The 27,962-nt window shown below is 60.2% G+C and overlaps 2 protein-coding genes across 8 annotated transcripts in view; one reads left to right on the top strand and one right to left on the bottom strand.

Annotated features, from left to right (window-relative positions):
- The first annotated feature begins 654 nt into the window (after positions 1 to 654).
- Positions 655 to 27,962, top strand: part of LTO1 (LTO1 maturation factor of ABCE1) — a 112,927-nt gene continuing 85,619 nt past the window's right edge. For 2 of the 7 annotated variants that reach the window (XM_082749241.1, XM_082749244.1), the window contains exons 1-3: positions 655 to 776; positions 2,238 to 2,343; positions 3,746 to 3,816. In XM_082749241.1, coding sequence (XP_082605367.1) covers positions 670 to 776; positions 2,238 to 2,343; positions 3,746 to 3,816 — 284 coding nt within the window. In that variant the 5' untranslated portion in view covers positions 655 to 669. Of the gene's footprint in view, positions 919 to 2,237; positions 2,344 to 3,745; positions 3,817 to 6,581; positions 6,700 to 7,006; positions 7,120 to 7,608; positions 8,714 to 27,962 lie in introns of those variants that run through there. The other 5 variants (XM_082749243.1, XM_082749242.1, XM_082749246.1 and 2 more) reach the window with 5 other exon arrangements.
- CCND1 (cyclin D1) lies at positions 13,580 to 26,145 on the bottom strand. Its single transcript, XM_082749249.1, has 5 exons — positions 25,708 to 26,145; positions 23,940 to 24,155; positions 23,259 to 23,418; positions 19,382 to 19,530; positions 13,580 to 16,833 (listed from the first exon to the last, which is right to left on the bottom strand). The coding sequence occupies exons 1-5, from the start codon at positions 25,903 to 25,905 to the stop codon at positions 16,669 to 16,671; spliced, it is 888 nt and encodes a 295-aa protein (XP_082605375.1). The 5' UTR covers positions 25,906 to 26,145; the 3' UTR covers positions 13,580 to 16,668.

The following is a 27,962-nucleotide window of genomic DNA, read 5'->3' as shown; positions in this document are numbered from 1 at the left end:
TAAAAATTAATGTAATTTCAAAATCCAGATCTAGTCACCGTGGACCTTTTGGGGTACTTTCATTCTTTTTTTTAAAAGAGTAATTGTGCAATGTGGTTGGACTGGGAGAAGACCTAGACGTTCTTCCCTTGAACATCAGGAGCATTTTCCACGACCTTCCTTTCGCCTCCTACATGGTGTCGGGCGCTGCTGGAGTCCGCGGGGCGCCCGTGCAGGGGGTGCTGCAGCGAACCCGGGAGGACGTGCCGGAGGTGAAGTTCCAAGGTCACGGGCGCGCACCCCCTTCTCCACTCTGCCCGCCTGACCGTGCATTCCGCCCTCCAAACTTTGGCCCGTCTCTTCGCCCCTGTGAGGATGCACTCATTGCTTATCCTTGGTAGCAAGTTCTCTATAAACCACACACATTACTGCCTTCGTTGTGATATTTCGGACAAACCTCCAGATTGTTGCTGGCTTTTTAATGTCATCCCCACTTTGGGCATGAGCGAGTTTGCATTTGCACGTAGTGAAATCTATCGGTTTTCCCCTCCCGATTCCGTCCGGGCGCCTCCAGTGGAAGGGCCGCCCCTGCACGCTCACCTGGACGTCCCACCTACAATTTCAACCCCTTTTTTTTTTTTTTTTTTTGGCAAAGGTGTCTCGACTTCGCGGGCCCCGCCCCCGGCGCGCATGCGTCCGGGCCTCCGCGGCGCCGGCTGGGCCCTCCGGCGCGCCGTCCTTACCCGGCCTGCCCCGCGCCGCCGCCCCCCGGAAGTGGCCTCGCCTCCGCAGAAGCGGTGAGTGGGAGCTCCGGCCTCGCGGGGGGTGGCGGCCGTGCGGGGCGGCGGAGCCCGAGGGGCAGGGCGAGCCGGGCCGGGCCGGAGCCGCCATGGCGGGGAGTCAAGACATGTTCGACGCCATCGTGATGGCGGACGAAAGGTGGGTGGCGGGGCCGGGCCGGCGTCTTCCTTCGGCTGCGACGGCGGCGCGGGCCTGGGGCGACGCGGGAGCGGGCGTCGGGGCGGGGGCGGCCTGGGCCAGCGGCGGGCACGGGCGCGTGTGGGGCCGAAGTGCCGGAGCCGCGGCTCCCCTCCCCCCCCTCCTCCTCCTCCTCGGCGGCGCGGCACGTGCCCAGCTGCTCCCCCAGACCCGCCTCCCGGTCCGGGGCCGCCCCGAGCATCTGCTCGGCCTGATGCCCGCCTTCCTCCGGGGACGCCCCGTACTTGGGTGGGACGGGCCTTTGCCATCTGGGCGCTGCCCCTTTCCCTTGTTCCTTCGTGGTGGGACATACGGCCGCATTCACGGACAGGCTGATAAATGGGTCAGACGCCATCCCGCTGCCCCCGGGGCCCCTGGGGAGTGCCCGGGGCTGGGACGGCGGGGACCCTCCTCCAGGGCCCGGCCCACTGGACACATCAATAGGCCTCAGTCGTGGAAGAGGGCGCGCGTTTAAGCACCAGGCGCTGACGTGTGTTCCGAGCTTTGTGTGAGCCCACCCGCGAGCTCGGTGGGCTGCCGGCCACTGGCGCAGCGCTGTCTGCGACGCTCCGTGTTTTACAGACCGGGAGGCGGGATCACTCCCCGGGGTCCCATCGCCAGTAAGTGGGAGCGACACTGCCCCACTGCGGGGCGCCGTCCCACCTCTTCTGTTTGTGGTGACTTCAGGTTAAGATGGTCCCACGCCCCTGTGGAGCCCGCAGAGCCCCAGCCCTGTTCCTGTATGCCGGGCACCGCTGCCTCCGTGTACTCTGCGGTGACCCGGTGGCGTTTCTCCCTTCCCGGGTGCGGAGCTGCGATGGAAAGCCACATGTGTGGCACAGTGTTGGGAAGCACTTCGTGCCGTGCAGGTCGCACTGCCAGAGCAACGGCTCCCCCCCCAGCATGGCTGCACCCGGGAGTCTCCTGGGAGATTTCAGAAAGCGCTCCCGGGCCTTCCTCCCGACTGGGTGTCGGGGGCCCAGCCCTCGAATTTGTGTCTCTAAAACTTCCCTGTGTTTCTGGTGTCCTGCCAGGTGTGGGATTCATGAATTTGCCCCCCCCCCCGCCTCCCCTCCCTGTAGATGTGCAACGGGCTTGCCAGCAGCGTCGGAGGGGGTAGAGCTGGGGTCGTGCCCTCCGTCTTCTGACTTACATTCAATACGGTTTCTTCTATACTGTGTCTCGTCTTGCTGAGTCTGGGGTCTGTGGGAGAGAAAATTTCTTCCAGGAAGAGCAATCTTTCTCCTGTTTCTTTGATCAAGCTTGCCTCTCCATCACAGGTTCCACGGGGAAGGATACCAGGAGGGCTACGAAGAAGGCAGCAGTTTGGGTTTAATCGAAGGAAGACAGCACGGCACGTTGCATGGAGCCAGAATTGGATCTGAAGTAAGTGGGGACCCCCCCCCCCCAATTTTTAGAAATGAATCTTCTTCACTCATAGTTTATAATTTCCGGCGATGGTCAGTGTGGCAGAGCCAGGAGTTCCGGCCTCTTGGAGCAGCTGCGGACTGGACAGGGTAGATGGGGCAGCGTCCTTCACCCAGACTGACAGGGCGTGTTGCTGCCCCAGCACACCTCAGCCGCAGCTCCGCAGGTAGCGTGAGGCTGTCAGATGGAAAGTCTGCGCGTCTCTGTGCCAGGCAGGCCTGTCGGCACCGTGTTTCCAGCAGCATTTGCTCACTTCTTATCTCTCTGTCACACCTCGCTGATTCTTGCATTGTTTCAGACCTTTTTGTTATGATTATTATATTCGTTTCTGTGATGTGTGACCCGTGATGATGACTTGCTGAGAGTCTAATGATGCTCCGTGTTTTTTAGCCATAAAGTATTTGCTGAAGGTAAGTGCAGCGTTCTGCAGACCTAGGGCCGTCTCACCGAGTAGAGTACAGTAGTGTACAGTGTGGCCTAGCCATAACTTTCCCGTGTGTCGGGAAACCAAGCAGTTCATCTGTTGGCAGTCGGTCTGGAACCGAACCCGCCTCTGAGGTGTGCCTGCTAAAGAGAGGGTGGTGTGGTCTGGGGGACGAGAAAGCTGGTCCTCGGCCATCTCAGCTTGCGCCGGCGGATCACAGTTCTTCTGCTGGCGGATCACGGTGCTTCCGCTTCCTGAATCCTTGCCCTGGGTCACCCCTTCTCACCGAAGTCCTCCGGAGTCCATGGTTGTTCTTCCTTCCCTCTCAATGGGCCCTCACTCCGGAAGACCAGCTCTGAGTGGCAGAGCCTGGAGGGGCCGTCAGGACTGCGGTAGATGTCTGCTGCGGGGGACGGACTCTGACAATAGACACCGGACTGGGTGCTTCTGGCTCCACGCCGCCGGGGCTGGAGGCAGGCCTGCAGCCATGCAAAGGCTCGCCTGCGGCTGGGAGAGCCACTCCGGAGACTGCTCACTCACACCACTGCTCTTGCCGTGTGCACCTCCCCGCAGGGCTGCTGGAGTGGCCCTGTGACACTTGGACCAGTGATGGCAGGAGTGATGTTTGCTACTCCTAAATTCAGAAGCCACGCTGTGCCTTTTCTGTGTTCTGCTGGCTACAGCTGCGGTTAGGGGGGACCACAAGGGACACAAGACCCAGGGGCGGAGCCAGGGGAACTTTGGGGAGGTCGTTGCCCCACTGAAGGCTCGGCCATCTGACTTCCGGGGTCTGATGCCCAGCACGTGCTTCAGAACCGCAGTGTGAGAAGCACCACTGCCTTTGGTGCCCACTTTCAGTTTGGAGAGCGGGACAGTTAGATACAATGTAGCTTGTTGCTTATTAATTTCCATCTTCACTTTTTTGTGAATTCACAGATTGGGTGCTATCAAGGCTTTGCTTTCGCTTGGAGATGTCTCCTGCACGGCTGTGCCACCGAGAAAGACAGGTAGGGTTTAAGATCTCTTCCTTTTTCATTGTGTGGAGCCGGGGTGTGGGTCCATAGCTTACCCGGACTTCGGGCAGTTCGTGTCTCTGTGTCCTCATCTGTCACGTGGAGAAAATAGACCAGACTTGAATGTGGTCCTGATATTTGCAGGAAATTGTGCCTTGCATAGATCTCGTTTTCGGTTGTCCGGCGAACACACGTTACTACTTGTCAAGCCTTCGTGGAGCTGTCCGCCGGTTCCCTGCAGGCTTCGTAGCACCAGTGGATTTTACATCTCCTGCTGGTGAAGGTTGTTGAAGTGGATTCTGTCTTCTTGTTCGCCTTTCCCGGAGCTTGGAATAAACACGGTAGCCTCGGTATGACTAGGGTCGGAAGTGGGGACTCTGTCGTGGCTGGTTTTCAGTGTAGCCAACTAGATGTGCCGGTGAGAGAAGGTGGCGTGTTTGACACAGGTCTGGTTCCTGGTGGTGCTGAGTAAATGGTAGCTATTTTTGGGTCGTTTCGTAATCTTTTGAACCTGTTCTTGCTGTACGCCACCTGCTGAAGCCCCAGGGACCCTGTTGCACATCTGTCTTCAGTTGCACATCTGTCTTCAGTCTTAACCTGGGAACGAGCCCTGAAGTCAAAGGCACGCGTGGCTCCGCAGTCCCGCTCTCCTGGGAGCCCAAAGTTGGCTTCAGCTGGTGCCATGCCTCGTTCTGATGCCTGCTGCCTTCTCCTGGCACCAGAGGGTCCCAAGGACAGTGGAGGACGGCAGGGAAGGTTGCATTCCGCTGTCCGAATGACTTGTCTTACTTGAAGTATTTTGAATTTCTCAATTTGGGGCACCGCCGTATTCAAGTGTGAGGACGAGGGTGCTTGTTCGCAGCTGACCGGGCGATGCTGGAATGGCCTGCCCTTCCCTGATCGAGTCCCTGGGCCTCGCTGGCAGTGGACCAGACGTGTAACAGGGGCCGAGGTGCACCGGGCGGGGAATGGTCCTCTGAAGACTGTGCGTGTGGTCGAGGTCACGTTTGGCAACTTGGGGCTCCACTGGGTGGCAGGCGAAGCTGAGCTTGGCGCTCCACTCCAGCCTCCGAGCTGGGGCCCCTGATTTCTTAAAGCCGCGCACCCGTCTGTCTCAGCTGGAGGAGGACCCACGCTGTGTGCCTGGGGACAGGCGGAAGCTGTGGGGCGCACCTTGCTGCCACCCCCTCCCCACCAGCGCAGCCCGAGGGTCTCCTTGAAACACAACCTAGAAGCCTGTCTCCTAGAGCTGTGGGGCATGGTGTTTTGTGTTCTTGTGTCAGTACAATTTTTAAAATAATGGTAGAGGGTTGATAGAGGACCTTCCACTGCCTTATGTTCCAAGGAAGGGAAAGCCCCTCTCTGCGTTTCCATTCAGTGACATAAGGGGCTTTTAACGCCGGAGAAACCACAGAAGATGGTGTCTCAGGCTAAGGGGTGGTGCTTTACATCAGATGACCGTGGATTTTTGATGGACTTGGAGGTGCTTACCTGTCTCCCACCCCGGCCCCCCAGCAGGGTGGTGGGGGCCGTGTGCGGGCCAGCGTTTGGCCAGGGCTGAGCTTGAGGTCTGGCGCCGGCCGTGCCGTTGGATCAGCTGGGAGCGGGCATGCCCTGCTGACGGGCCTTGACTTTGATGGTGTGACAGGCCAGGTGTGTTTCGAAGTAGCTTCACGGATCAGAGAAGACTAAGTTGCTACTTGCCAACTTAAAAGGGGGTGTATTTTTATCGTGCTGGAATACAGCTGTTTCCCACATGGTGGCATCTGCCTTCCATCGCCCTGGAAACCGAGTGCTTCGTTGCTTTGAGTTCCTTTTGACCTTTTACAGTTTGTGTTGTCTTAGAGAGGTGGCCATTGTCATTCTCGTTCACTGACTGGGCGTCGCAGACTCTGCCTGTGTCTGAAAACAGCAGTTACGGGCCGGTACTTAGGAGGTGGTGGTTGCTGTTGATTCATCCTGGGGAAGAGTTCTGTCGTATTTCCTCTAATCAGACACCTGGCATCCTTCTGACGCTCGGATGGCCCACCTCGGTCATCTGGGTGGTCTGGGGGGTGCCCATCAGGATCACCGTGTATCTCCCAGATGCACACATCTGGGAACGGTCTCCCCCAGCCCTGGGTGTGAGCCCTGGTGGAAGCGAGGAGACCTTACGCTCACTAAGCACCTGCCCTGGGCTAGGTTTTGGGCTTTGCGGAGGTCACTTTTCCTCTGGAGAGCTGTGAGGTGGCTGTTGAGTCTGCATGTCACAGAGAAGTGAAATACCCGAGGGCTGGGAGCCAGCTCGCCTTCCCGCAGAGCTTCGCCTTCCTGGGAGAGGGAACCGGACCCAGACACCGGACGCTGAGTCTTGCCCTTTGGAGGGAGGGGCTTGCTGGTCTACCTGCCGTGGAACTCCCCAAGGCTGTGAGTGTGATGTTTCTGGGTCACGGAACGCCCCAGGCCCACAGTGGGCTAGATCGTGTCCCACCCAGCGCCCTCTCCTTGCCTGCTTTTGTCTGTTCCCACGTCTGTGACCTAGAGGAGGTCTGGCGGGCAGCACACCCGCCAGCTCCGTACTGGCAGGGGAGTGCGGGCTGTGGGCAGGAGCGCGTTGCTGGGTGAGTAAATAGTACTGAGTGAGAAGCTCGTTCTCGCGCTTCCGGACTCAGGCATGCTTTGCACGCCCGTTGCTCCAAGTATGTGATCAGCGTCGTCCTCGCGTAAGCCAAGCCCGCTGTGTGCAAAGGACTAAAAGTTTTTATTTCTGTGCTTTACAGCAAAAAGATGAAGGCCTTAGAGTCGTTGATTGGGATGATTCAGAAGTTCCCTTACGATGACCCCACTTACGATAAACTTCACGAGGACTTAGACAAAATTAGAGGGAAATTTAAACAGGTTTGTCCGCTGCATGTGTCTCTCGGCTCGACCTGCCTTTCTCCTCACCCGCCGCACGCAGCCCCGGACACTCCCGTCGCTCGTGGTCTCGGGGCTGCGTGTCCCCGCGCATGGTCCACAGAAGCACATTGTTTTTGGGTTTCTGTGTGAGAAAACTGAAGATGGTCTAGAGAACAAACAATCGTTAGAACTTTCGGGGCTGGTGTAGACAAGAAAAGCTGTAGGTAGAGAGAAAGTTTTGTTCTATTTTGTGAGTAGAAATAAGTAAGATTTCAAGAGTACATCTTTTATTCTTCTGTGTTTTCAGCTTTGTTCATTGCTAAATGTTCAGCCAGACTTTAAAATTAGTGCGGAAGGTTCTGGACTTTCGTTTTGAGGATGACAGATGAACAAAGACGAAACATCAAGGAACAGATGTCCGTATGTTAAGTGTTTAAAAATGTGATTCAAGGCAAAACAATGATGGGGTGGTCATTGTTCTGTGGGGAGGGTTCCAGTTTGGTCGGTGAAAGGGCTTCCTCCTCCCTGGGGGCTGCCCGTGTCGCCTGGGTGCCCCCCGCAGCCCCTCCACACAGGCCTGGCTTTGTTGGGCCCTGTCAGCTGTGCAGGCTGAGCGCGCGCCCGCCAGGGCCCTTATGAGGCCACTTCCTCCCGCTCCAGGGTCACTGGCCGGGGGTCCTTTCTGGCTGGGCAGGCCTGGCCGGTTCTAAAGTGGGGGCGGCTCTGGCTAGGATTTCCCCTGGCCCGAGCCTGGACTCGGAGCTCAGAAGAACAGTTTTTTAGGAACTGAGAATGCGGGCTCGACGTGACGCAGGTTGCGGGCAGTGTGGTGGGACTGACACTGGCGGACCCCGAGGATGTGCCGGCGCTGGGTGATGGGCTCCCCTGTTGTTTGTGTAATCCCTCCAGTGTTCCCACTTGACAGATGAGGAAACCAAGACCCGCGGGGACCGCCCTGTGCAAGGGCATCGGCAGCAGAGCTCGGACTCCGATCCCACGCCCCCCTGTCACCGCATCTTGCGTGCCTGCTCTGGAATGCATGGTCACAGCCTTGGAGTGGGCGGCTGCTCTTAGGCCCGGAGTGTGCGGGTCCCCACTGCAGTCCATGGAGCCACGGGGAGTCCCTGTGGCCCGCTGACATGGCCTCTGGCCGAGAGGGGCTTCGGAGGGAGCCCGGACTCGCTCTTCGCACTGTCTCCAGATGGGGCTGGGGCTCTGCAGCATCAAGACGTTAAGGGGGCAGTACTGTAGGCTGAAGACGGAAAGTTGGGCTGCTGCGGCTCTGCAGACTGGCGGAGCCTTGTGTTGAGGACGCTGCGTTTCTCCTGTGACGCGACTTCTCTTGTCTTCTGCCTGCACTGCAGGCATCTGTATCCAGGGGAGGTGTGGGTTGGGCGGGACAGGGGGTTCCGTCCGTGGTTCGGGGGCATCCCTCTGCCCCTCCCCATGCCTTCCGGGGGGCGCCCTCAGCATTGCCGGCAGGTCCGCCTGCTTCTCTCTGAGGCAGCGTGTCTGAAAGTCAGGCACGAGATTAAAGGGGTAACCGTGAATCTGTTCCAGTTTTTAACATCATTCCTGAACATTCCAGCGATGGCTGCTTTGCCGCACAAGCTGGTGGTCCCGAGCACGTGCCGGAGACTCCAGGCTGGGGCCCGCGCAGGAGCGGGGGTGGGCGTTTGTTTCCCTCTCCTTCGGTTCCCCTGGCCTGCGCGCCGAGGAAGGGACGGGGGCTTGGTCCTGCCACGCTGGCATGTGCGTCCCTGGCCATGGCCCTCGGCTCGGTCCCCGCTGAGTTCCTGGGAGCTGGTGTGCTTACGGCTGCAGACAGTGCCCGACCCCTGGCTGGGTCCTGTCGCCACAAAGGCCAGCAGCGGGCATCCCTCGCCGGTGGGACGGGCCAGGGGGTGGGATGGGGCAACTGGGGTGGTTTTCCTTGGTGGGTTGTTGGGTTTTCTAAGTTCTCTGTTGTGGTGATAAGTGGAGAGAAAAATAAATAGCCCATTTTAAAGCAAAACACTGTCTGGGAGCGTTTATAATGTGACATCCAGCAAATTCATTTCTTACTCCCATGGTGTCTGGGGTCCAGGTCTGAGGGCAGGTGTGCGTTGAGTGGGCCAGGCTGTTGCTTCCGGTTGCATTTCTGTCCACGCGTCTCGTTAAACCCATACCTCATTCCTGTGAGAAAGTGGTACCCCGTGATGAACATTCAAGGGGGGGTTTCATTCTTCCTCGAGGACCCTGGCTCCGCTGTCAGCAGCTGTAACTGCCCCAGACTCCCCCTCTGTTCCCCCACAGTTTGGCCCCTCCTGTTCGGGAGCTTTGGGTGAGCCACGGGCAGCCCCTGGGGGGGGGCGGGTGGAGCTGATCTTCAGAGCTCTCCCCTGGACATCGGGCTTGGCCTCGGCCCGCCTGGACAAGGCTTCTGGAAACCTTTGGTCATGCCAGCAGAGCCCAGGGACAGCACACAAGGCCACCGTGACACTTACTCGTTCTGTCCCAGGTGATGCCCCCTGCAGGGACGGGTCAGGCATGAGCAAGGCGCTCTCAGCTGAGGAGATGGTGGCGGAGTCTTCTGGGGGCCTCTGGGAAAGCTGCTGTCGCTATGGAGAGAGCAGATCTGTTGTGGAAATTGTCCCGTGGCGGTGGCACCTGGGCTCACTACAGGCCGCTGACCGCCAGCTCCGGCTGAAGCTGCAGCTGGGCATGTGTCGTGGAGCGCTGGTGGACACATGCTGATGATCGTCCCACTAGTTCGCGGCTGTTCCGGGGGTTTCTGTCGTTCGCAGGCAAGGTGTCCTGCTTGCCCCCGCCCCCATCACACCTGCTCCCATCCTGGGCACCTGCTTCTCTTGGATGTTGACCTTTGTCCAGATCGGCCTTGAGTTTAGGAGCTTTCTGGCGTGGGTTTTGTTCATTTCTGATGGAACAAAACACTGGTTTCCCAAAGCTTTGGCCTGCTCCCTCCTTCCTGTTGGAAATTCCCAGCACATCCTGTGCCACTGTTAGTCTACCCGGCCCCGTAACAGACACCACAGATGAGCTCCCCCAACAGGTAACGTACCGTCCCCTGGTCCTGGAGGCTGAAGCCCGAGGTCCAGGTGTGGGCAGGGCGGGGTCCTCCTGAGGCCTTTCTGCTCGTGTGTGGATGGCTGAGCTCTCCCTGGGTCCTCACGGGGTTGTCCCTCCGTGCGTCTCTGTGTCCTGTAAGGATCCTGGTCATGCTGGATCAGGACCCACCTTGGTGACCTCATGTTATCTCCGTCACCTCTTTAAAGACCCCATCTCCAGGGGCACCTGGGGGGCTCAGTGGGTTAAGCCTCTGCCTTTGGCTCAGGTCATGGTCTTAGGGTCCTGGGATCAAGCTCAGCAGGGGACCTGCTTCCCCCTCCCCCCTGCCTGCTGCTCTGCCTGCTTGTGATCTCGTTTCTGTCAAATAAATAAAATCTTTAAAAAACAAGAACTAAAGACCCCCGTCTCCAGATACAATGATGTCTTGAGGTGCTGGGGCTCAGGAATTCAACGTCGGAATTTGGGGGACGCAGCTGAGCCTGTAGCAGCCACCCTGAGCGGCTGCGGGGAAAGAATGTTGACTTAGAGGAGAGAAAACGTTTCACCTGGAGCTGTGTCATCGAGTTCTGGAATGTGAGTCATCGGGACCAAGGGCAGTATCTGTGTATAAGCCAAACTGTCCTAGCAGAGGGCGATGGTTTACTTTTCATTTCATATTCACACGCTTTTTCTCCACCCCGGGGGTCAGAAAAGGATTTGAAGGCACTTGGGGAGCATGTAAGGGGGGTGTTCAGAATGAGGGAAGGGGAAGGTGGGCAGGGAGGGCTTCCTGGAGGAGGTACCCTCCACCCTACTGCGTGGCTGGCCCTCAGCTGCGCTCCTCTGTGTTCTTCCGCCCTCTCTCTCGCCCCAGGGTGCGGCTGAGTGGGGCGGAGACCTTGCGGCCAGCCCAGTCGTGGCCCCTCACTCGGCCCCTTACTGTAGAGTTGGCTGCCCTTGGCCTGCGAGAACTTAGGGCCACTTACTAGGTGGTTTCAGGATTTAGGGAGACCCTGTGGGGGGCCCTGAGCACAAGGCCAGGTCCGCCGTTTGTGCTCGGTGAGTGCGAGCTGGGACTCTGCTGGGGAGGAGGGCAAGGAGCGCTGGGCTGGCCACGCTCCGGGGGGCGGGGGGCCGGGCCGGGGACTGGCATGCGCAGCTCGCAGGGAGGCTGTGTGTGGAGACATTGGCCCGTCTCCACTAGACGTAGCTGAAAATGGAAAGGGTTCACGGCCCCCAGCTCCTCTGAGACTCAAGGCCTACTGAGACCCCCTCAGGAGGGCTCCGCATTCTTCTCCCCCACCCTGCGTGGCGGTGACGATGCCCCGGATGTGGGCCCCAAGGCCCAGGCCAGAGCTGCCCGCCCACCGTCCGCAGGCTATTGTCTGCCCTGGGCCTCAGTGTGGCTCAGGGCTGGGGGCCCCAGGCGGGCCAGGGGGCTTTGGGAAACGGATTAGAAGCCTCGCTGGGTAAACTCCTGATCAAAAGCATTCCTGGGATGACAGAGCCCTGTGTGCTGCGGAGGCCTGGTGGCGTGCGGCCCCCGGCACCCCAGGGCACAGGTGTGCCCTCTGGAGCCAGTGCTGCCCTTGCCGCCGCTGGGAGTGGCCCGTGGTGGGACCGTTCTCCCCGGCAAACTGCAGAGCCAAGATGTGCGGGCAGTGAGGCTTCCAGGAGGCCCCTAAGGCCCCGGGCTCAGATGAGTTCTGGGAGCCTGATGCCGGGGCTGGGGCCTTGGCCCCTAGGAGCCTGGCAGTGCCCACCTCTGCAGACCTGACTCGCCTTCCAGCTCAGTGCTGAGTCCTCATGATGAAGGGGTCTGCCCGCCGCCCCCGGGTCAGGCGGTGTCTGCCACCCTGCAGCTCACAAAGCTGGGCCTGCCCCCGGGGCCCTGGCCTACTGCCCTCTCCATTGTGCTCGCGGTCCCACTTCCGAGCACCTACCAGGCTGGGAATGGGGCCACGGAGAAAGAACAGTGAGTGAGCACCTGTCCTCAAGGAGTGGGGGACACCCAGGGATCATGGTTCCAGAGCCAGGGGTGGGAGCACCTGCAGGGAGCGCCCCCTCAGGGGAGGGATTAATAGTTGAGGCAGGGGGGGCAGGAAATAGTTGGGGGTGCCTGGAGTCCTGCGGGCGGACACTGGGGGCCCTGGAGTGAGTGGGGAGAGGTGGGGGGGATGATGGCTGGGGGCTAGACAGGGGTGAAGGGGAGAGCTGGCTCAGGTCTCAGGACCTTGGATGGAGCTGGAAGGAGCGAGAGGCCCCCGGGTGGTTGGGAGGTGGGGCCGGCAAGGACAGGCCTTTGGGCTTGGGAGAGGGGCAGCAGGGGGCGACTTGTCTCAGAAGTCCCTCACAGGCCATCTGTTATCCCACACAGATTCGAGGGGCAGCCAGACCTCCCACCAGGGGACACGGTGGGTGGTTTGCCAGGTAAGGCCTACAGAGTCCTTTCTGAGGGTCTTCCAAGACCCAGGGCGGGGCATGGGGAACCTCCAGAGCCCTTCTCCCCGCCGCCCTCTGCCCTGCAAGGGCTCCGGCTCCCCCGTCTGCACCTCACTGCCCTTCCACTGAGCCCACGGACCAGCTCTGCAGGCCAGGCTCCCCCACTTGGTTGCCCTCATTTCTGCTTGAACTTGATGCAGTGAGATTGTTACCTCTGCTCCCCCAAAACCACTCCTCAGGATACCCCTGGCCGGCTCTGACAGCCCCTCGGTCTGCTGTGTCAGAGGCCCTTTTGGAGCTCCAAGCATGCACCTGCCGGACGTGGGGCTGCCGTAGGGGAGGCGGCAGTCCCAGTGCCACCACAGCCCCTGCTCCCAGACATCCATGTGGAGGCTTCCTGCTGGGTGGGAGGAGGGTCACCCGTGGAGCAGGGCTGGTATACAGCAGGAGCCTCATAAAAGCCACAGCAAGCTGACCTACCAAGGAATGATATCCTTGGCATATGACCTGGCTTCCGTCCTGAGCACTCACCACCCAACAGCCCCAGGGGTAGGGGGGTGGGGACACTTTGGGGACCCCAGACTCCAGGAGGAGGCCCAGGTCCCACGGAACCGGCTGTGAGGCCTGCTGTTGCCTTTCCTGTCCGCTCCCCACCTCGGGCTGGAAATGAGGCCGACCAAGTGCATCTGAAGCCAAGGCAGGTGTCACAGGTGTCCACGAGGCCTCCTAGGTCACGGGTCTGTGTGAAAGGCCACCGGACTGAAGCCCAAACATGCACTTTGCTGTCGTCCCCGAGCTGGGTGGGAGTGCCTTGGGACCTGGACCATGATTCACCAAGAACAAACAGCAAGTTTACGCCAGAGGAAGGTTAGCGAAAGCTGGCTTGTTTATTTTCCCATCTGCAAATATCCTGGGGGTGGGGTGGGGGGTGTGCTGCTGGGGAGACGTGGGTTGGAGCTGGTCCTGACAGCAGGCAGGGCCTCGCCACTGGGGTCAGAACTCTCCTCAGGTGGTGAGAGCCGCCTTGTAGACGTGTCCTGACCTCTTTCCCGCGGCCCCTCCCCATGTCCTCCCCACCAAGAGCATCAAGGACTCCCTCCGCATCACCAGGGGACATCTGGCCGTGTCAGGAGTCATTTTGGGCTGTGACAACCAGAGACTGTCCTTCTGTCTGGTGGGTGAGAGCCAGGGGTGCGGCTAAACACCCCACAGTACACAGGACAGCTCCCGGACACCCAGGAGGATTTGGCCCCAAACATTGGCAGTGCCTGGGCGGGAACACCCACCCGCCTGCCATCCCCCCAGCCCAGGACCCGGCAGCTCGGACCCTGTTTCTCAGCCCCGTGCCCCTAGCTCCCCACTGGCCCCAGGAAACAGGCAGGCCCCACACTGGGGTTTTAACCAATTTTATTTCTAGACTTTTCACGTTTGTCTTTTGTTTTCTGCTGGAAACGTGCCGGTTACATGTCTGTGCCACAGTGTGCAAGCCGAGTACCCCCCAGACCAAAAGTGCCCGCCCACCAGAGACCCTCACAGACTAGCTGGTCACAGGACAGACTCCGCTGTGCTCCCCAGACCTGCCCCCGGCCTTTGGCCTTTGAGCGCACATAACGTTCAACCCCTCCCCCCCACCATGAGGACAGACCGTCCCTCAAGGACCCCGTTTGGTTCAGACACAGAGATGCCGCACCAGAACGGTTGAGGTAAGCAGAGGCAGTGTTCCTGCAGGGGCGGGGTGGGGCGGGGCTGGGGCCTGCCAATGGCCAGGGAGCACCCAAGGCTGACCCAGCGGGGACAGGGGCCACCCCGGGGTGCAAATCCTTTTGGTTCGGCAGCGTGCTAGGCGACTCGGGCACGCAGCACGGTCAGCCGGCTTCACTGAGATCTGGAGTCTTTTAAGTTTTTAAATCAGCATCTTGCCGTAATGCAGAGAACACACAGAACACTGGTACTTAACAGACGCGACACCCGGAACGTTCACCAAGTCCAGAAGTGAGTCCGCTCGTCCCGAGTGACCGAGTCGCGCCGCACAACCCCGCGGTGGCACATGACTGCACCTGTTACCATAATAATATCATAGTGCGACTTCCATAGCTTCACGGGGAGAACAATACGGCTGTAGAGACTCGGGAGGTGGCCCGTCCCAGGCTGGGGGTGGGGGACAGCCCAGCATTACAGGCACAGGGAGGAGGCAGTCGCGGCCCCGAGCCCACCCCTGCCAGGCCCATTTCGGGATCCCGGTCCGTGTCTGCCTGCCGGAGCCGGACCGCCGGGTCTACACATGGCTAAGAGAAGCATGAGGTATCGTGAAACAGGAACCTTTTTGGAATAGAGCAGTAATCACATTAAGTCAAAATTGATCACATAAAAAAAAATCTACAAAAAAAAAGCATCCTTAATACATTTTTCTATGAGAAAATTAAAACTAGAAAAATGGCAGTATATGACATTGTAAAACAGAAACAAAAACTGATCTTCCAATAGCAGCAAAACAATGTGAAAGAGATACAGAGAAGCGATGTGGATGGGTTTCCAAACTGTGCCGGGAAGTCATCGGTAGCAGCGAATCGAAGCGGGAGACCGAGCCGCTGCCGAGCCGCTGCCTGGCCGCCGCGTGGTCTCGCCGTCGGCCCTCTGCTCGCCCCCACCCGTGCCGTCTGCGCCCTCGCCGAGCGCCAGCCCTGTGCCCTTGCCGCCTTCGACTCTCCCTACGTAGTCAAGATGTGCAAATTGTCTGTTGGTTGCTAAACTTTTTTTCAAAAGGAGGGGGACAGGGGACAAGAATATGTTGGGGCTGAACGCGTTTTCAAGTACCCTCACTTTCTGTGGGACTCCGAGGCCTCTCCAGCGGAGTCCCCATCTGGGGAACCGCCAGGGTAGGCCCAATCAGCCAAATCCATGCTTCTCTGGGTTATTCCTCAGGATCTTTTTCTCTCTCCTATGAGAAAGGACCTAACTTGGACAAACTGTACGAAACCTACAACATCAAAGACGCGCGCACGCATGCGTGCGTGTGTGCGTGTGTGTGTGTGAATCAAAGGGAGATTGTATTACTTTATAAATCATACTGGCCTTACGAACATCCTCTGCAATAAATATTCTTTTTAGCCTTAACTATAAATTATATATTTTAGTGTTTAAAAACCTTCCTAAGCCTTAAACTACGCATTCTCTAGGTCAACCTTGAAAGGCCCCCTACGCTTCAAACACCAGTTGGCACCAAGGACTCCCGAACTTCCACTGCTCTACAGAGAAAGGAACACATCACCCTGGCAACGTAAGAATGTACTTCTTGACCGGAAGCTCGCCTTCAAGAACGTCCTCTCCCGCTAACTCCTCGCCACCACCCCGTCTGCACACAAGGACGCGAATATTCCCAAACCATTCCGTGAAGAAACCGCGCCCCCCCCTCCACACACAACAGACACGAGAGATTCCCTATAACCACTGGATCGAAAGTGCTTTGAAATGGAATGGTTCTAGAATATTGAGAAGGAAAGAAAAGGAAAAAAAAAAAAGAGCTGTGGGTTTCACCTGGATGTGAGCAGGCTTGTGGGTCTGTGGGGGTGAAAAACCAGCATCTCATCAACAGGCAACTACAAAAATAGGACGATTATAAAAATAGAATATATTAAGTCGCTAGGGCAGGATCTCTTCTCAGCAGCGCCGGACCGCTGCGCCGCTGGCCCCGGGCCCAGCCACCGGCTCCTGCTCAGGCCAGCACGTGACCTCGCCGAGCTCTACGCTATGCTAACTGAGGTTCCATCAGCCACGGACAGGTGAAGAGTTTACACACCTACCTACGGAATAAAATAAAACACACGCAAAGGGCTTATAAAGTGACTACATGCACGAGAGCGCAAGGGGCAGGGGACCTAGGACCACCACGAAGCCACGCTAAGGGACAGCACGGGAACACGGTTGCTACCACGAAGGCACGCTAAGGGACAGCACGGGAACACGGTTGCTACCTAAAATCCTCTTCTACTCCAAAAATGGCTGGTTGGCTTTTTTCTAGTTTTTTAAAAATGTTTTTATGCTTTTTTTGTTTTGTTTTGTTTTAAACACAGACTCGCATCTAGTCCCTCCCCCCCGCAGACTCGTTCCTCGTGTTAATGCCTATGCTTACGACAGAGACGCGAACACATCCGCACAAAATCTAGTCCGTTAGGGGTGGAAGAGCCTCTATTCTGTAGCAAACCTCCCCCCACCCCCCAGCTCAGGGTTATGCAAATACTATTTTTTTTTTGCCTCTCTTTTTTTTCCTTTTTCTTTTTTTTTTTTAAAGACAGTATTTTTTGGGTACTTTTTTTTCTTTTGTTTAAGTCAGAGATGGAAGAGAAAAAGAGCAAAGGGGAAAAAAAACGACAGGAAAGGAGAAGGAAGCTTTTTCCCTTCTGGTGGTAACCGGTCCTGCCGAGGAGCCCGGTCCTGTGAGGGCAGCACCAGGGGCCGGCCCCTCCCGCGCCGCGTGCCCCCTCAAATGTTCACATCTCGCACGTCGGTGGGCGTGCAGGCCAGGTCGGCCTCCTCCTCCTCCTCCTCTTCCTCCGCTGCCTTGGGGTCCAGGCTCTGCTGCTGGGCCTGGCGCAGGCTGGACTCCAACAGAGCTTCGATCTGCTCCTGGCACGCGCGGAGACAGTCCTGGCCAGACAGGAGACAGAGGTCCTCAGATGGAGGCCTGTGGGCCAGTCCCCTCCCAAACACCAGCATTTTACCCGTTTGGGGGGAAAGCACTGCCTCCCCCAAATTGGGTGAAGGAGAACTTGGGGCCATTGCCCAAACTCCAGAACCGACCAGCATGGGTCCCCCGCTTGGCCACAGCGCCACTGGCCATCTTCCGTGCACGGGGATGCCCTTGCCTGCCCGCCTGGCGTCTCCCTGGCCAGCCTGATCCCTGCTTGCTGTTCTGCCGGCCCCGTCGCTGCCCTTGACCGATTTGATGCTGTTCGATCAGCCGGGAGAGGCCCCCTGAACTCTGCTTTTCGGACTTAACCTCTGCCACACCAGCCCTTGCAGTGAACCCAGCCTTCCATGATGAATGGCCGTCGAGAGCGTTAGGCCGTGCATGACTGAGGAGGAACACTGGGTGGCCCGGGGCCGGGCGGTGCCTAGACCCTTTACCTTCCTCCGTCCTTGCCTCCTTGGCCCGCACCCTGGGAGAATGCACTGGTCCGGCCCGGTGCCCTCCTCTAGGTCTCCACGCCCAGGAGGCTCTCCCAGGAGCTCAGAGGTGCAGGTGGCGGGCTGCTGGCCCAACTCCCAGCATGCCCCACCGGGCTTCTAGCCTAGAACAGAGAGTCTCCAGCCCAGCCTGGAAAACAGACCTGCACCTTCCCCCCAGCAACCGGGGAACCATGGACGTGCCTAGGGAAAGTGCTGCTGAGCTCCCAGCCAGGTGGGGCTGCAAACAGGAGTTCCCTGCCCCAAAGCAGTGGCTCCAGGCCAGCAAGGGTTGTGAGTGAACCCCTGGGGCTCCGTCACACTAACGGAGCTCCACTTTTCCCACGGAGGGCTTGCCTACCCCACTCCTTCCGCATTTGTCATGGCGAGTGAGCCAGGCGGGGTCCGTGCAAACAGCGTTTGACAGATGAGGAATCAGAGGCCCAGAAGGCTTGGCGAGGCACGCAGGGACTCCTAATAACTTCCTCGGGCTCCGATCCCAACCCCCAGCACAGCCCCCCAGTCCCAGCCCCAAGGCCAGATGGCTCCTATCTGCCCACCTGCAGTGGCTCTCGGCAGGCAGCTCTTACGGGCAATGGTTTACTTGCCGCTGGGGATTTGGGGGACTGTGTGGCCGAGGGGAAGGCAGGGGGTGCAGAAGGGACTCCCCTTTGCCACATGGCCTTAACTTCCTTCTCCTGGCCAGAGACCTGCAGCTTTGGCCTGGGAAGAGCCACGCCAGTGACCAGGGGCCAGCTCTGGGGAGGGGCAGACGCAGCTCCCAGCTCGAGGATACACAGGGCTCCGCGGCCCAGGCTTCCCGTGCCTGGGCTCCTGCGCTGGTCGCCGGGTAACCAGAATAACGAATTTCAGTCCAGCTGGGATTGCGGTTCCGATCTGCAGCTGTCTGTGGGGTCTCCCTCACCAAGGGTGAGCTACAGGGCAACGCTGGCCCCCAGCAGCCGGCCAGGGCACCCCATCCCTCTAGGAGGCCCAGTAAGCACGGAGACCGAGAGGGGAGCCTCCCCAACCCCTCTGGGAACCACCTAGTCCCAGCAAGGACAGAAGTTAAGAATGTGGTCTCCTCCAGGCAGCCAGCAGCACCAGGCAGGAGATGGGCAGGCTTCTCTCCACAGCCTGGCTTTCCTGAATGCTGTGGCGGGGTGGCGGCTGCCAGGGCCCATAGGGCCTCCAGGGCCCTTGAGGGTGGACCCCCAGAAGGCAGTCCAAGCCCGAGCCAGACCTGGACTGGGGTCAGAGCAGGGCGGTCACTCGCTCCCACTCGGCAGACCAGCGGAGGCTGAGAGCTGACCCGCCAACCTCGCTGGTCTAATCTAGTAAAGGCCACAAACCCCCCTAACTGGGATTTTCATTCTTTCTCTAAGACAAGAAAGGAACCGGCAATCAAACAATGGCATCTCGAAGAAGGAAGACACAATCGCTCGGGCTTGGGGCTCCAATGGCAGCAGCCACTCAAAGGGGGCCATAAAACACGCGGTTGTCTCCACGGGCCATTGTTGCATCTGCAGACCTCACAGAAGCCCTTTCAAGCTCCCTTTTACGAGCCATCCGCATTGTGGCTCAGACAAAGCCCCACTGGGCCCCAACTTCACATGCCATTAGCACACGGATCATTGCCGGGCCTGCCTTGTGGCCCCTCTTCCTGGACGGCTCCCCGGGAGAGCTGTATGGCTCCCGCCTGCCCCTGGGAGCCCTGGGAGCACCAGAATCCCGAAGGACCCTCCTGGCCTGCCCGCAAGTTCTGGGAAATGCTTCTCCTTCCAAAGTTGCTGTAGGAGAGTAGGGAGAGGCCGGCAGCTTTGGGCCAGGTCCCATGCCTCTGAATCCGGCACCTGTCCCAGCCCACACATGGTCCCCACACCCACCACTTCGGGGGCCTTGGCGCGAGCACGTCATTTCGCATCAGCGAACTTGTAGCTTTGGGCCCCCATGTGCTAGAAGTTTCTAGTACCTGGTGCGGGACGGGCCCTGCCCAGCTGGCGCGGGAGCAGTGCCCTCAGTCACTTACCGCGTCACACTTGATCACTTTGGAGAGGAACCGAGTGAGGCGATGGCAGGACAGGAAGCTGTTGGAACCTCCCAGGTGCAGGCCTTGCACGGCGGCCACCACGCTCCCGGCTGCCACCATGGACGGTGGGTTGGAAATGAACTTCACGTCTGCAGCGGAGAAGGAGAGAGGCGAGGGGGCCGTGAGCAGGGGACCCTCCACAGGACCTGGTGGTCCCGGCAGTCCCCAGCCCCAGCTCTGCATCAGGGTGTGTCCCCGCCAACGGCTGGCCTGGGCTGATTCTGAGCGCACGACCCAGCGCTAGACAGAAGCCAGGCCTGGGAGTCACCTGACAAGCTTGTCACGTTCCCTTGAAAACGGACATCACTGTACTTGAGCCTTGAGAACGTGTTGCTCATCCACAAAAATTAAAAAAGGTGACAGACTACATGGAACAAGATGTGCTGCTGGGCCCCAGGGGCGGGGCGTGGCTCGTCAGGTCTACACTCTGGGAGGGGCCCACGGCTCTCACCGTCTCCCAGGAGTGTGCAGGGGTGGGGGGCAGCGGTCCCCATGGTGGCATGGGGTGCCCGTCCTCACCAGACCTTCCTCCTGGGACCCCGCGGAGGTAGCATCCTCTCACTGCCTCACCTGCCAGTTGCCAGCACTCCCTCCCCTTTGCCCCGAGGCACGGCTCAGTGATGGATGGGGGAGACCCTGCCTTTGCCCTTCGGCTGAGCCCCAGCACCTCCCACCCTTATCAGGAAAAGTTGGGCAAGTGGTAAGGATGTGTAAATGGCCGCGCGGGGCCAATGGGCTGCCATTCTGGGACAGGCAGTTAAGAATTTTTGGTGGGAAAGGCCGCCGATTTCAGATTTCGGGGCGGGGGGGACCATGTGGTGTCTTTGTCAGACCCTTCGTCCCCTTTTGCATGCACAGAGTGCCAGGGCCTGGTGGGCCTGAGGGTCGGGTCCCTCCCTGAGGGTCTGCTCCCTCCTCTGGGGAGCAGAGAGCAGGCCAGGCCAAAGGAATGTGGCCAGGTGGGGGGCTGGGGAGCCACCATGGAGGGGCGACAGAGCCCACCACTGATACCGTGAAAAAGAAATTTCTTAAGAGGCAGCCACCTCCTTCCCGCTTGACATTGGAGCAGTGCTCCCTAGTCTGGGAGCCCGGAGCCACGAATGGAAAGCTTTTCACTGAGGCCCTGTCAGGTGGGGACAGAAATTGCCATGTCCCTAAACTAGTTTGGCTGGACCTTGAGACTCCCGTCCACAAGGGATGGTGAGCTGGGGACAGGCTTGCTTTTGGAGCCCCCCTCCCCACGGAAGGGTGTGCATGTGTGAGCATGTACATGTGCACAGCGCAGGTTAGATGGGTGTGTGTGTGCAGTGCAGGGCTTACGTGTGTAGATGAGTATGTGCGTGTATGAATGATACCGTGTAGATGTGTGTGCACACAGTGGAGGGCTCACACGTGTAGATGAGTGTGTGCGTGTACGGCACGGGGCAGATGAGTGTGTGTGTGTGTGTGCACACTGCAGGGCGTACGTGTGTAGATGAGTATGTGCGTGCGTGAATGGTACAGTATAGATGTGTGTGCACATGGTGCAGGGCTCACACGTGTAGATGAGTGTATACGGCACAGGGCAGATGAGTGTGTGTGCGTGTGTGTGCACACTGCAGGGCTTACGTGTGTAGATGAGGAGGAACCCAACTGCATCCCCAAAGCTCTGACCCTTGTCTCCACTCTGCTGGGTGCAGAGCAGGGCAGGCGGGGCTGTGGCCAGAGCGACCCCCAGAGGCGTCATGGACTCTCGCTAAGACCTACTCGTCAGTCCTGATGAGTGGTCAGCCCTGGTCGTTTGCTTACCTAACCCACTGCAGTGTCCGGAAAACTCCAGGACACACGGATGAATACACATGTTCACCAGGTGTGGGGGACGTGTGCACTCGTGTGGGAGCCCCAATCTGCGGGCCCCCCAGAGCAAGAACAGAGCTCCTCCCTCATGGCACCATCCAGTGGGACCCTTGCTCCGTCGAAGACAAAAATATCTTCTGGGTCTTTTGCTCAGGCCTCTGTCTCTGCCAACCTGTTTCGGAGCAGCCACTCAAAAGTGAGAGGTCCTTGTGACCAAGGGCAAGGCTGCATCTCCGTTACGTTCGAAGTTCGAACTGCACAGGCGAGCATCTGGACCCGGAGACTCTGTCCCAGGACGTGGGTGGGCGGGTGACCCTCTCCTCCTGGCCTGCCTGTTCCCCACCCCCTGGAGTTAATGTCTGGGAGAAGCTGCCCCCCCCCAACTTTCCCTCAGAGGAGGCCCAGGGCTTTGGGCCCAGTCTTAGACAGAGGCCGGCCACGCGCGCACACCGACGCAGGGCAGCTGGGGAGTCAGCACTGAAGCCCACTTAGCCTCTGCGCCAGGTCAGCTCCCCACACGGCCAAGCCCTGCACACGGGCTACACACCCCGCCTCCCTGGGGTTCTGGGAGAGGGGGAGCTCCAGGCCGCCCCCGCCATCCTGGGGCGATAGGGGGAAGGGTGTACGAGAACTGATCCTTACATTATCTCCAGGAAACTCTGCCGTTTCTCTGAACCACTTTCAGCTCCATAAAAGGCTGCCTGGACGTCTCCAGAGGCCTCTCTCTTCCTAGGCGGCCCAGCCAGAGAACGCCTCCCTGCCTGCTTGTGGGGCTGGCCCCTGGAGGCTGAGGGGATGGCCAGTGGGAGGCTCCCCGGCCCTGCCCCAGGGTCAGAGCTACCACCCCTCAGATCCATCCGGAGGACAGTGTCCCCCACTCCTCTCACTTGGAAGGGCTCGGAGGAGGGGGTTCACGCCTTGAGCAGGAGGCGGAGGATGGGAGGCCAGCAGAGTCTTCCTGACTCTTGCCTGAGCCAGAAATAGCACCCTGACATCAAGAGGGTGCCAGGAGGTGCCAGACTAGGGGTTCTGCGGCTTGTGGAGAGGGAGTGATGGATGCCCTGTGGCCCTCCGGTTGCCCACGTGAGCCCCAAACACAGGTGACAGCAGAGGCCTGACCGGGGGCAGAGGTGGCCCACTGCAGAACTGGCTGGGATGGGGGCCTGGGTCCCCAGGCAGGGTTGCCCACCTCATGTGATCAGAGGGAGAGAGAAAGGGTGTCAGGGTAAGGGCTGGAGGAAATGAGAGGAAAGGCCAGCGTGTGTCCGGGTCTGTGGGAATTTGCGCCCAGTACTGAATCCATCGCTGCCCAGGGGCTGGGGCCAGGGCCGGGTCAGGGAGGGGCCACCAGGGACCATCCAGAGCCCCACCAGGGGGAGGGACGACTGGTCCCCGCTGCCAACTGCCCCAGCCCAGCCCCAGGCTTCTCTGAAGCCCCTCCCAGCGCTCAGATTCGCTGCGCAGGCCGGAGGCACCCCCTGGCGGGGCCTCAGGCAGCCTAGTTCCTTTGCGGGCCGCCCCCGCACAAAGGCCGCCCGTAGCACGTGGGTAGTGCAGGCCCTGTGGGCCGACTCCCCACCCCTATAGGCGCCCCTGGCAGGTGGCCCAGCCCAGGAGAGGCCAGAAGGGGGCCCCTTGAGGACACGGAGAAGGACTGGTGATGGGGAAGGCAGGCTGGGCAGCCAAGGGAAACCCTTTTCAGCACGGAGTGACCAAGTCTGGCGGACCATCCACCCCCATCCCGAAGGCACTGCTGGTGGCTGTGGCCAGCCTCAGCGACCCGACCCAGGAAGGGACCCCCCCCACCGCCCCCCACCTAGCCCCAGCACTCAACCAAGGGACGAGGAGCACCTCCGAGAGCAGGAGGGGTCTGGGGACCAGCTCGTTAGACGGGGAAACGGAGGCAGAGGGAAAGAAGCTCCTCCAGCAGGGGCGAGGGCCCCCAGGGAGGCCGGGGAGCAGCGGGACCCAGCCAACCTACCTGTGGCACAGAGGGCGACAAAGGTCTGCGCGTGCTTGCGAATGATCTGTCTGTTCTCCTCGGCCGCAGGCATCTTGGACAGGAAGTGTTCGATGAAGTCGTGCGGGGTCACCGCGGCCAGGTTCCACTTGAGCTTGTTCACCAGGAGCAGCTCCATTTGCTGTGGAAGTGGGGTGAACCGGCATAAAAGAGGGGCGGGGCCGGGCCCCTGGGGCACGGCCCAGGAGCGAAGGCACCGGGTACGTTGGGGGTCCAGGAAGTGGAGGACAGCACGCCACCCCAACAGAGGTCCAAAAAGAGAGGGTGCCATAGAAAGAGCCAACTGTGCCCAAGTGGGGACCAAAAAGAGCCACACCTGGAACGCAAGCCCTTGTGAGCCGCGCGCGCTGCCCGCGCCGCCGTCGCTAGAGGGCGCGCGCCGCCCGCGTTTCGGCCGCGCTAGGGGCGCCGCGGAGGTGGGAGTCGGAGCGACCGTGTGTGGCGCGGCGCGCTGGGGATGGGGGCGGCGGGGGTCCCGCCGGCTCCTCCCAAGGGGCCCCACCGGTGTGGCCCCCAGCCCTCGGGGCGTAGGGTGCGGCATCGGCCTGCGGGGGGCCTCCTGCCCTCTGCACCTCCCCCACCCGGGGGTTCCTGGGGCTCCAGGGGCGTGGGTGGCCGCGGGGTGGGGGGGTCCCAGGTTACCAGCAGCTCGTCAGGCCGGATGGAGTTGTCAGTGTAGATGCACAGCTTCTCGGCCGTCAGGGGGATGGTCTCCTTCATCTTCGAGGCCACGAACATGCAGGTGGCCCCCAGCAGCTGCAGGCGGCTCTTTTTCACCGGCTCCAGCGACAGGAAGCGGTCCAGGTAGTTCATGGCCAGCGGGAAGACCTCCTCCTCGCACTTCTGCTCCTCGCAGACCTGGGGGGCACGGGCGCCGTGACCGCCGCCGCCGGGCCCCCTCCGCGGGGACCCCGCGCCCCCCACCCCAGCTCGTGCCCGGGCGGCCGGTCCCGAGCGCGCAGCGGGTCGGTCGTGGGGGGCGGCTGAAGCCGCCGCTGCCGCGCCCCCTCCCCCGCGTGTCCCCAGTGCCCACCCAGCCCGAAACTGAAAGGGAAAGTCCCCAAGAGGCTGGCACGGTGGGGGCGGGAGTGGGCACGGCTGGCGGCGTGCGCCGCGCGCGGGCGGCCCGCCGCGGGGACCCCGGCCCGCGTGGGTGCTCCGGGGCCCGCCGGGCCGGGGCGAGCCCCGAATGGGGTGCGGGGCCGCGGGGCGGGCCGCGGGGCTGGGCGCCGTGCTCACAGCGCCTGCGAGACACAAAGGTGGCGTCCCAGGCCGCCGCGCCGCATTTCCCCAGACGTCATCTTTTCAAAAAATATTTAAAAATATAAAAAAAATAACTGGGTACATAAAAAAACCCTGAAAATGACCCTCGGGCGGCCCTTTACCCAGGCCGGGGGTCGAGAGCTCGTTGGAGGCTCCGGGGAGAGCCCTAGGAATTCAAACTCGGGGGCCCCCCTTCCCCTTGGGCGCGGGCGCCTTTTCCCTCTCGCAAGGGCACCACGCCGCACTTTCAAAAATTATTTTAAAATATCTGCGAGTACCCCGGGCGCCCGCCGAAGGCCTGAAAGTGTGCCCCGGGCCGCCGGCTCGCTCCAGACAGGTCCCCCAAGCTGAGACCCCTGCAGGCCAGGGTCAATCCCCAGCGTCTTGGGGGCCACGCGACCTTGCAGCTCGGCGTGCTCTCCGGCCCAGGCTGGCCGTGCGGGGCGCCCCGGGACTTGCAGCTTGAACAAAGGGGCCCCTCTTCCCGAGCGGGGTCCCCCCCAAGCTGCCCGCGCTCGGTCCCCGCGCCCCTCCCTCCGGTTCACCGCGGCCGCGCGGCCCCTCGCGGCGGCCCCAGCGCCTCGCCGGGCGCTCCCCGCCCCCACCCTGCCCCCAATTATTAATAAACACTTTTGCTTTGCAATAAAAGAACAAAGATGGCGCATAATACTGGCACGAGCGGCCCTTGCATACGTGTCCATGGATATTAATTGAAAAATCAAATCTATGCCCCCTCCCCCTGGAGCAGGCGGCCCGCGGCAGTGTAGCAGGAGAGGAGGCGCAGCGGGGGCTCGGGCGCAGGCGGGGGCCACAAAGGGCGCCCAGGCCGCCGGCCCGCACCCTCGAGTCAATTGGGGTGCCCCCGGCAACTGGTTTTCCCCGAAGGGTTCCCTCCCCGACCGCTGTCCCAGACTACCCCGGCCAGGATAGGGAATTTCAAACGACCCCACCCCCCACCGCATTTTCGTTTAAAAAAAAAAAAAAAACCCACAATATCTATATATTTTGAAAACGCGATTCCTAGCAACCCCCGGGCAAACTTCAAAGTTGGGGTGGGAGAGAAGGGAGGGAGACGAGCGGCAGAGAAATGTGGGTTTGGGCAACAAGTTGCAGGAAAAGTCCTAAAGAGCCGCCCGAAGCCCCGCACCTCCAGCATCCAGGTGGCCACGATCTTCCGCATGGACGGCAGGATCTCCTTCTGCACACATTTGAAGTAGGATACGGAGGGTGCGCAGGTCTCCTCCGCCTTGAGCATGGCCCGCAGCACCCGGTCGTTGAGGAGGTTGGCATCGGGGTACGCCCGACGGATGGTCTCCACCTCGCAGCATAAGAGTTGGTGTGCCATGGCTGGGGCTCTACTGGGGGGCCTGGGGACGGCGGTGGGTCCCGGGTCGCTCCGCGCTCGGCTCTGGCTCCAGCTGCCCCGCGCTCCCTCGAGCTCGTCTGCCCCTCGCTGGAGCGCGCGGACGCTGCTGCTCGCTGCTACTGCGCCGACAGCCCTCTGGAGGCTCCAGGACTTTGCAACTTCCAACAAAACTCCCCTGTAGTCCGTGTGACGTTACTGTTGTTAAGCAGAGATCAAAGCCCGGCAGAGAATGGGAGCGGGCGGGGGGGGGGGGGGGCGGGCGCAGGGGGAGGGGGCGCGGGCTCGGAGCGCCGGGGAGCGGAGAGGGGCAGAGCCCAAAAGCCATCCCGGAGGCGCCGCGCCTGCCCCGCGGCGGAGTTGCCCCGAAGCCTGGTTTTCATAGAAATGCAAATCGCCCGAGGCTGCCTTTCTCCCCGCCGGGGAAGAGGGGTGCAGGGGTGTCCGCCCTCCCCGAGTGGGTCCCCCGGGATTCGGGGGGGTGGGTGGAGGTGGCTCTGCAGGGGGGACAAGTGAGGTGGGGGGCGGCCAGGCCACACGCAGCCGGGGGAGACCGCATGGAGGGGGCACTCTGGGGCTCGGAGACACCCTATATCCGAGCCGGGAGAATGGGCGCATTTCCGAAAACGCCACGGGGGCACCCACGGGCGGAGAGGCGGCCAAGGGACCTCAAGTGTACATCTTCTTTCATTTTCATTAACACGTGTAAATTTCAGGAACCACTTAGCACTCAGGGACGCGGAGCAGAGTCCGTGACCCTGCTGGAGGCTTCTTTCCCGCGCCGGAGGGGGGGGGTCGTTGCAAATGCTGGAGGGGATATCCCTAAGCCATAAAGGGGTTTCAGCCTAGCATGTGCTCGCTCAAAAAGTAAAATAAATAAAATAAATGCCCGAAAATTCCAGCAGCAGCCCAAGATGGTGGCCAGCCTTTCCTTCATCCTGTCCTCCTCGCCTGGGGGATCTGCGGGTCGCCTTCCTACCTTGGCCAATGCAACCTTCCAGGGGTCTCCGATCGCCCCCAGCCCTCGACCCCCATCCCGGCAATTTAAGAGTTAGGAAGACGCCTTGAATGGAAGACTGCAAAGTAGTGGTCTCTGTCCTGACTTATTTTTTTAATTAAAAAAATAAATTTAATCGCTGGAAATATTAGTCGCTTCTCTTGCCTCTGACAAGACCACCGGAAGCTTCCTAATTGGTTTTGTCGGGGGGTGTGGACATCTCAGCACCTTTACAATTAGCCCGGGGCTGCATTCGTGAGCCTGGGGGGGGGGGGGAAGGCAGGGGCCGGCAAAAATTAGAACAATTGTAAGTTAAAGAAATGGGTGTTATTGATCTGGTTTTTTAAAAATCTATATATATTAGTGGTTATAGAAGAGGGAACCCAATGTTATCGCTACCTTAAGAGGCAAATAAAAGAATACAGAAAAGTGGGTTTTTAAAAATTTTTGTTCAGATTTAGTGTCTTTGATGCCTTTTTTTTTTTTTTAAATAAAAGGATGTTTTGCCCAATCTTAACTTTTGTTGAGTTTTTACATTGCTTGCCCCCAATTAAGAAGACCATTCATTTACTTCCCTCCGAATACAGTTTAGGGTCATCAAACCGCCGTAACCCCTAACAGTAAAGACTCAAAGAAAACGCAGGGAAAAGCCCCCTCCCCTTCGCAAGGGTGCGCGCAGCGAGACCAGACACCCCCCTCGCAGGGCTGATTCTTCGCGCTCCCCTCCCCCGCCGGGAATTAGGGTCACTGAAATTCCGGGTCCAGCAGGGCAATTACCCCCGGCTCACGCCTCGGAAGCGGTGGGTGGCCCGAGCAGGAGCGCCCACCGCCGTGTCCCCCTCCCCGGGCACCCACGCGAGCGCCTCGCGGCAGCAGCAGCCCGCGCACGAGGGCGGCCCGGCTGCTTTTTCATTCATAAAATCCCGACCCGGCGGCTGCCCCGATGATTTATGGGACTGCGCGCTATCGCCGGGCGGCAGCTGCCCCGCGGGGCGAGGGGCCCGAGCCCCGCGGGCGCCCCCGGCCCGGCCCGGTCCGGCCC

Source organism: Mustela nivalis (assembly GCF_964662115.1).
Source record: "Mustela nivalis genome assembly, chromosome: 9".
In the NCBI taxonomy this organism is placed as follows: domain Eukaryota; kingdom Metazoa; phylum Chordata; class Mammalia; order Carnivora; family Mustelidae; genus Mustela; species Mustela nivalis.
This window is presented reverse-complemented; position numbering and strand designations above follow the sequence as displayed.

Bases quoted from the DNA above. Each gene is read 5' to 3' on its own strand.
- CCND1 (XM_082749249.1), bottom strand. From the start codon at position 25,905: ATGGCACACCAACTCTTATGCTGCGAGGTGGAGACCATCCGTCGGGCG. The intron at 23,419-23,939 runs GTAACCTGGGAC...CCACTTCCACAG, and splicing joins TCCGGCCTGACGAGCTGCTG to CAAATGGAGCTGCTCCTGGT. The intron at 19,531-23,258 runs GTAGGTTGGCTG...TCTCCGCTGCAG, and splicing joins TGTCGCCCTCTGTGCCACAG to ACGTGAAGTTCATTTCCAAC.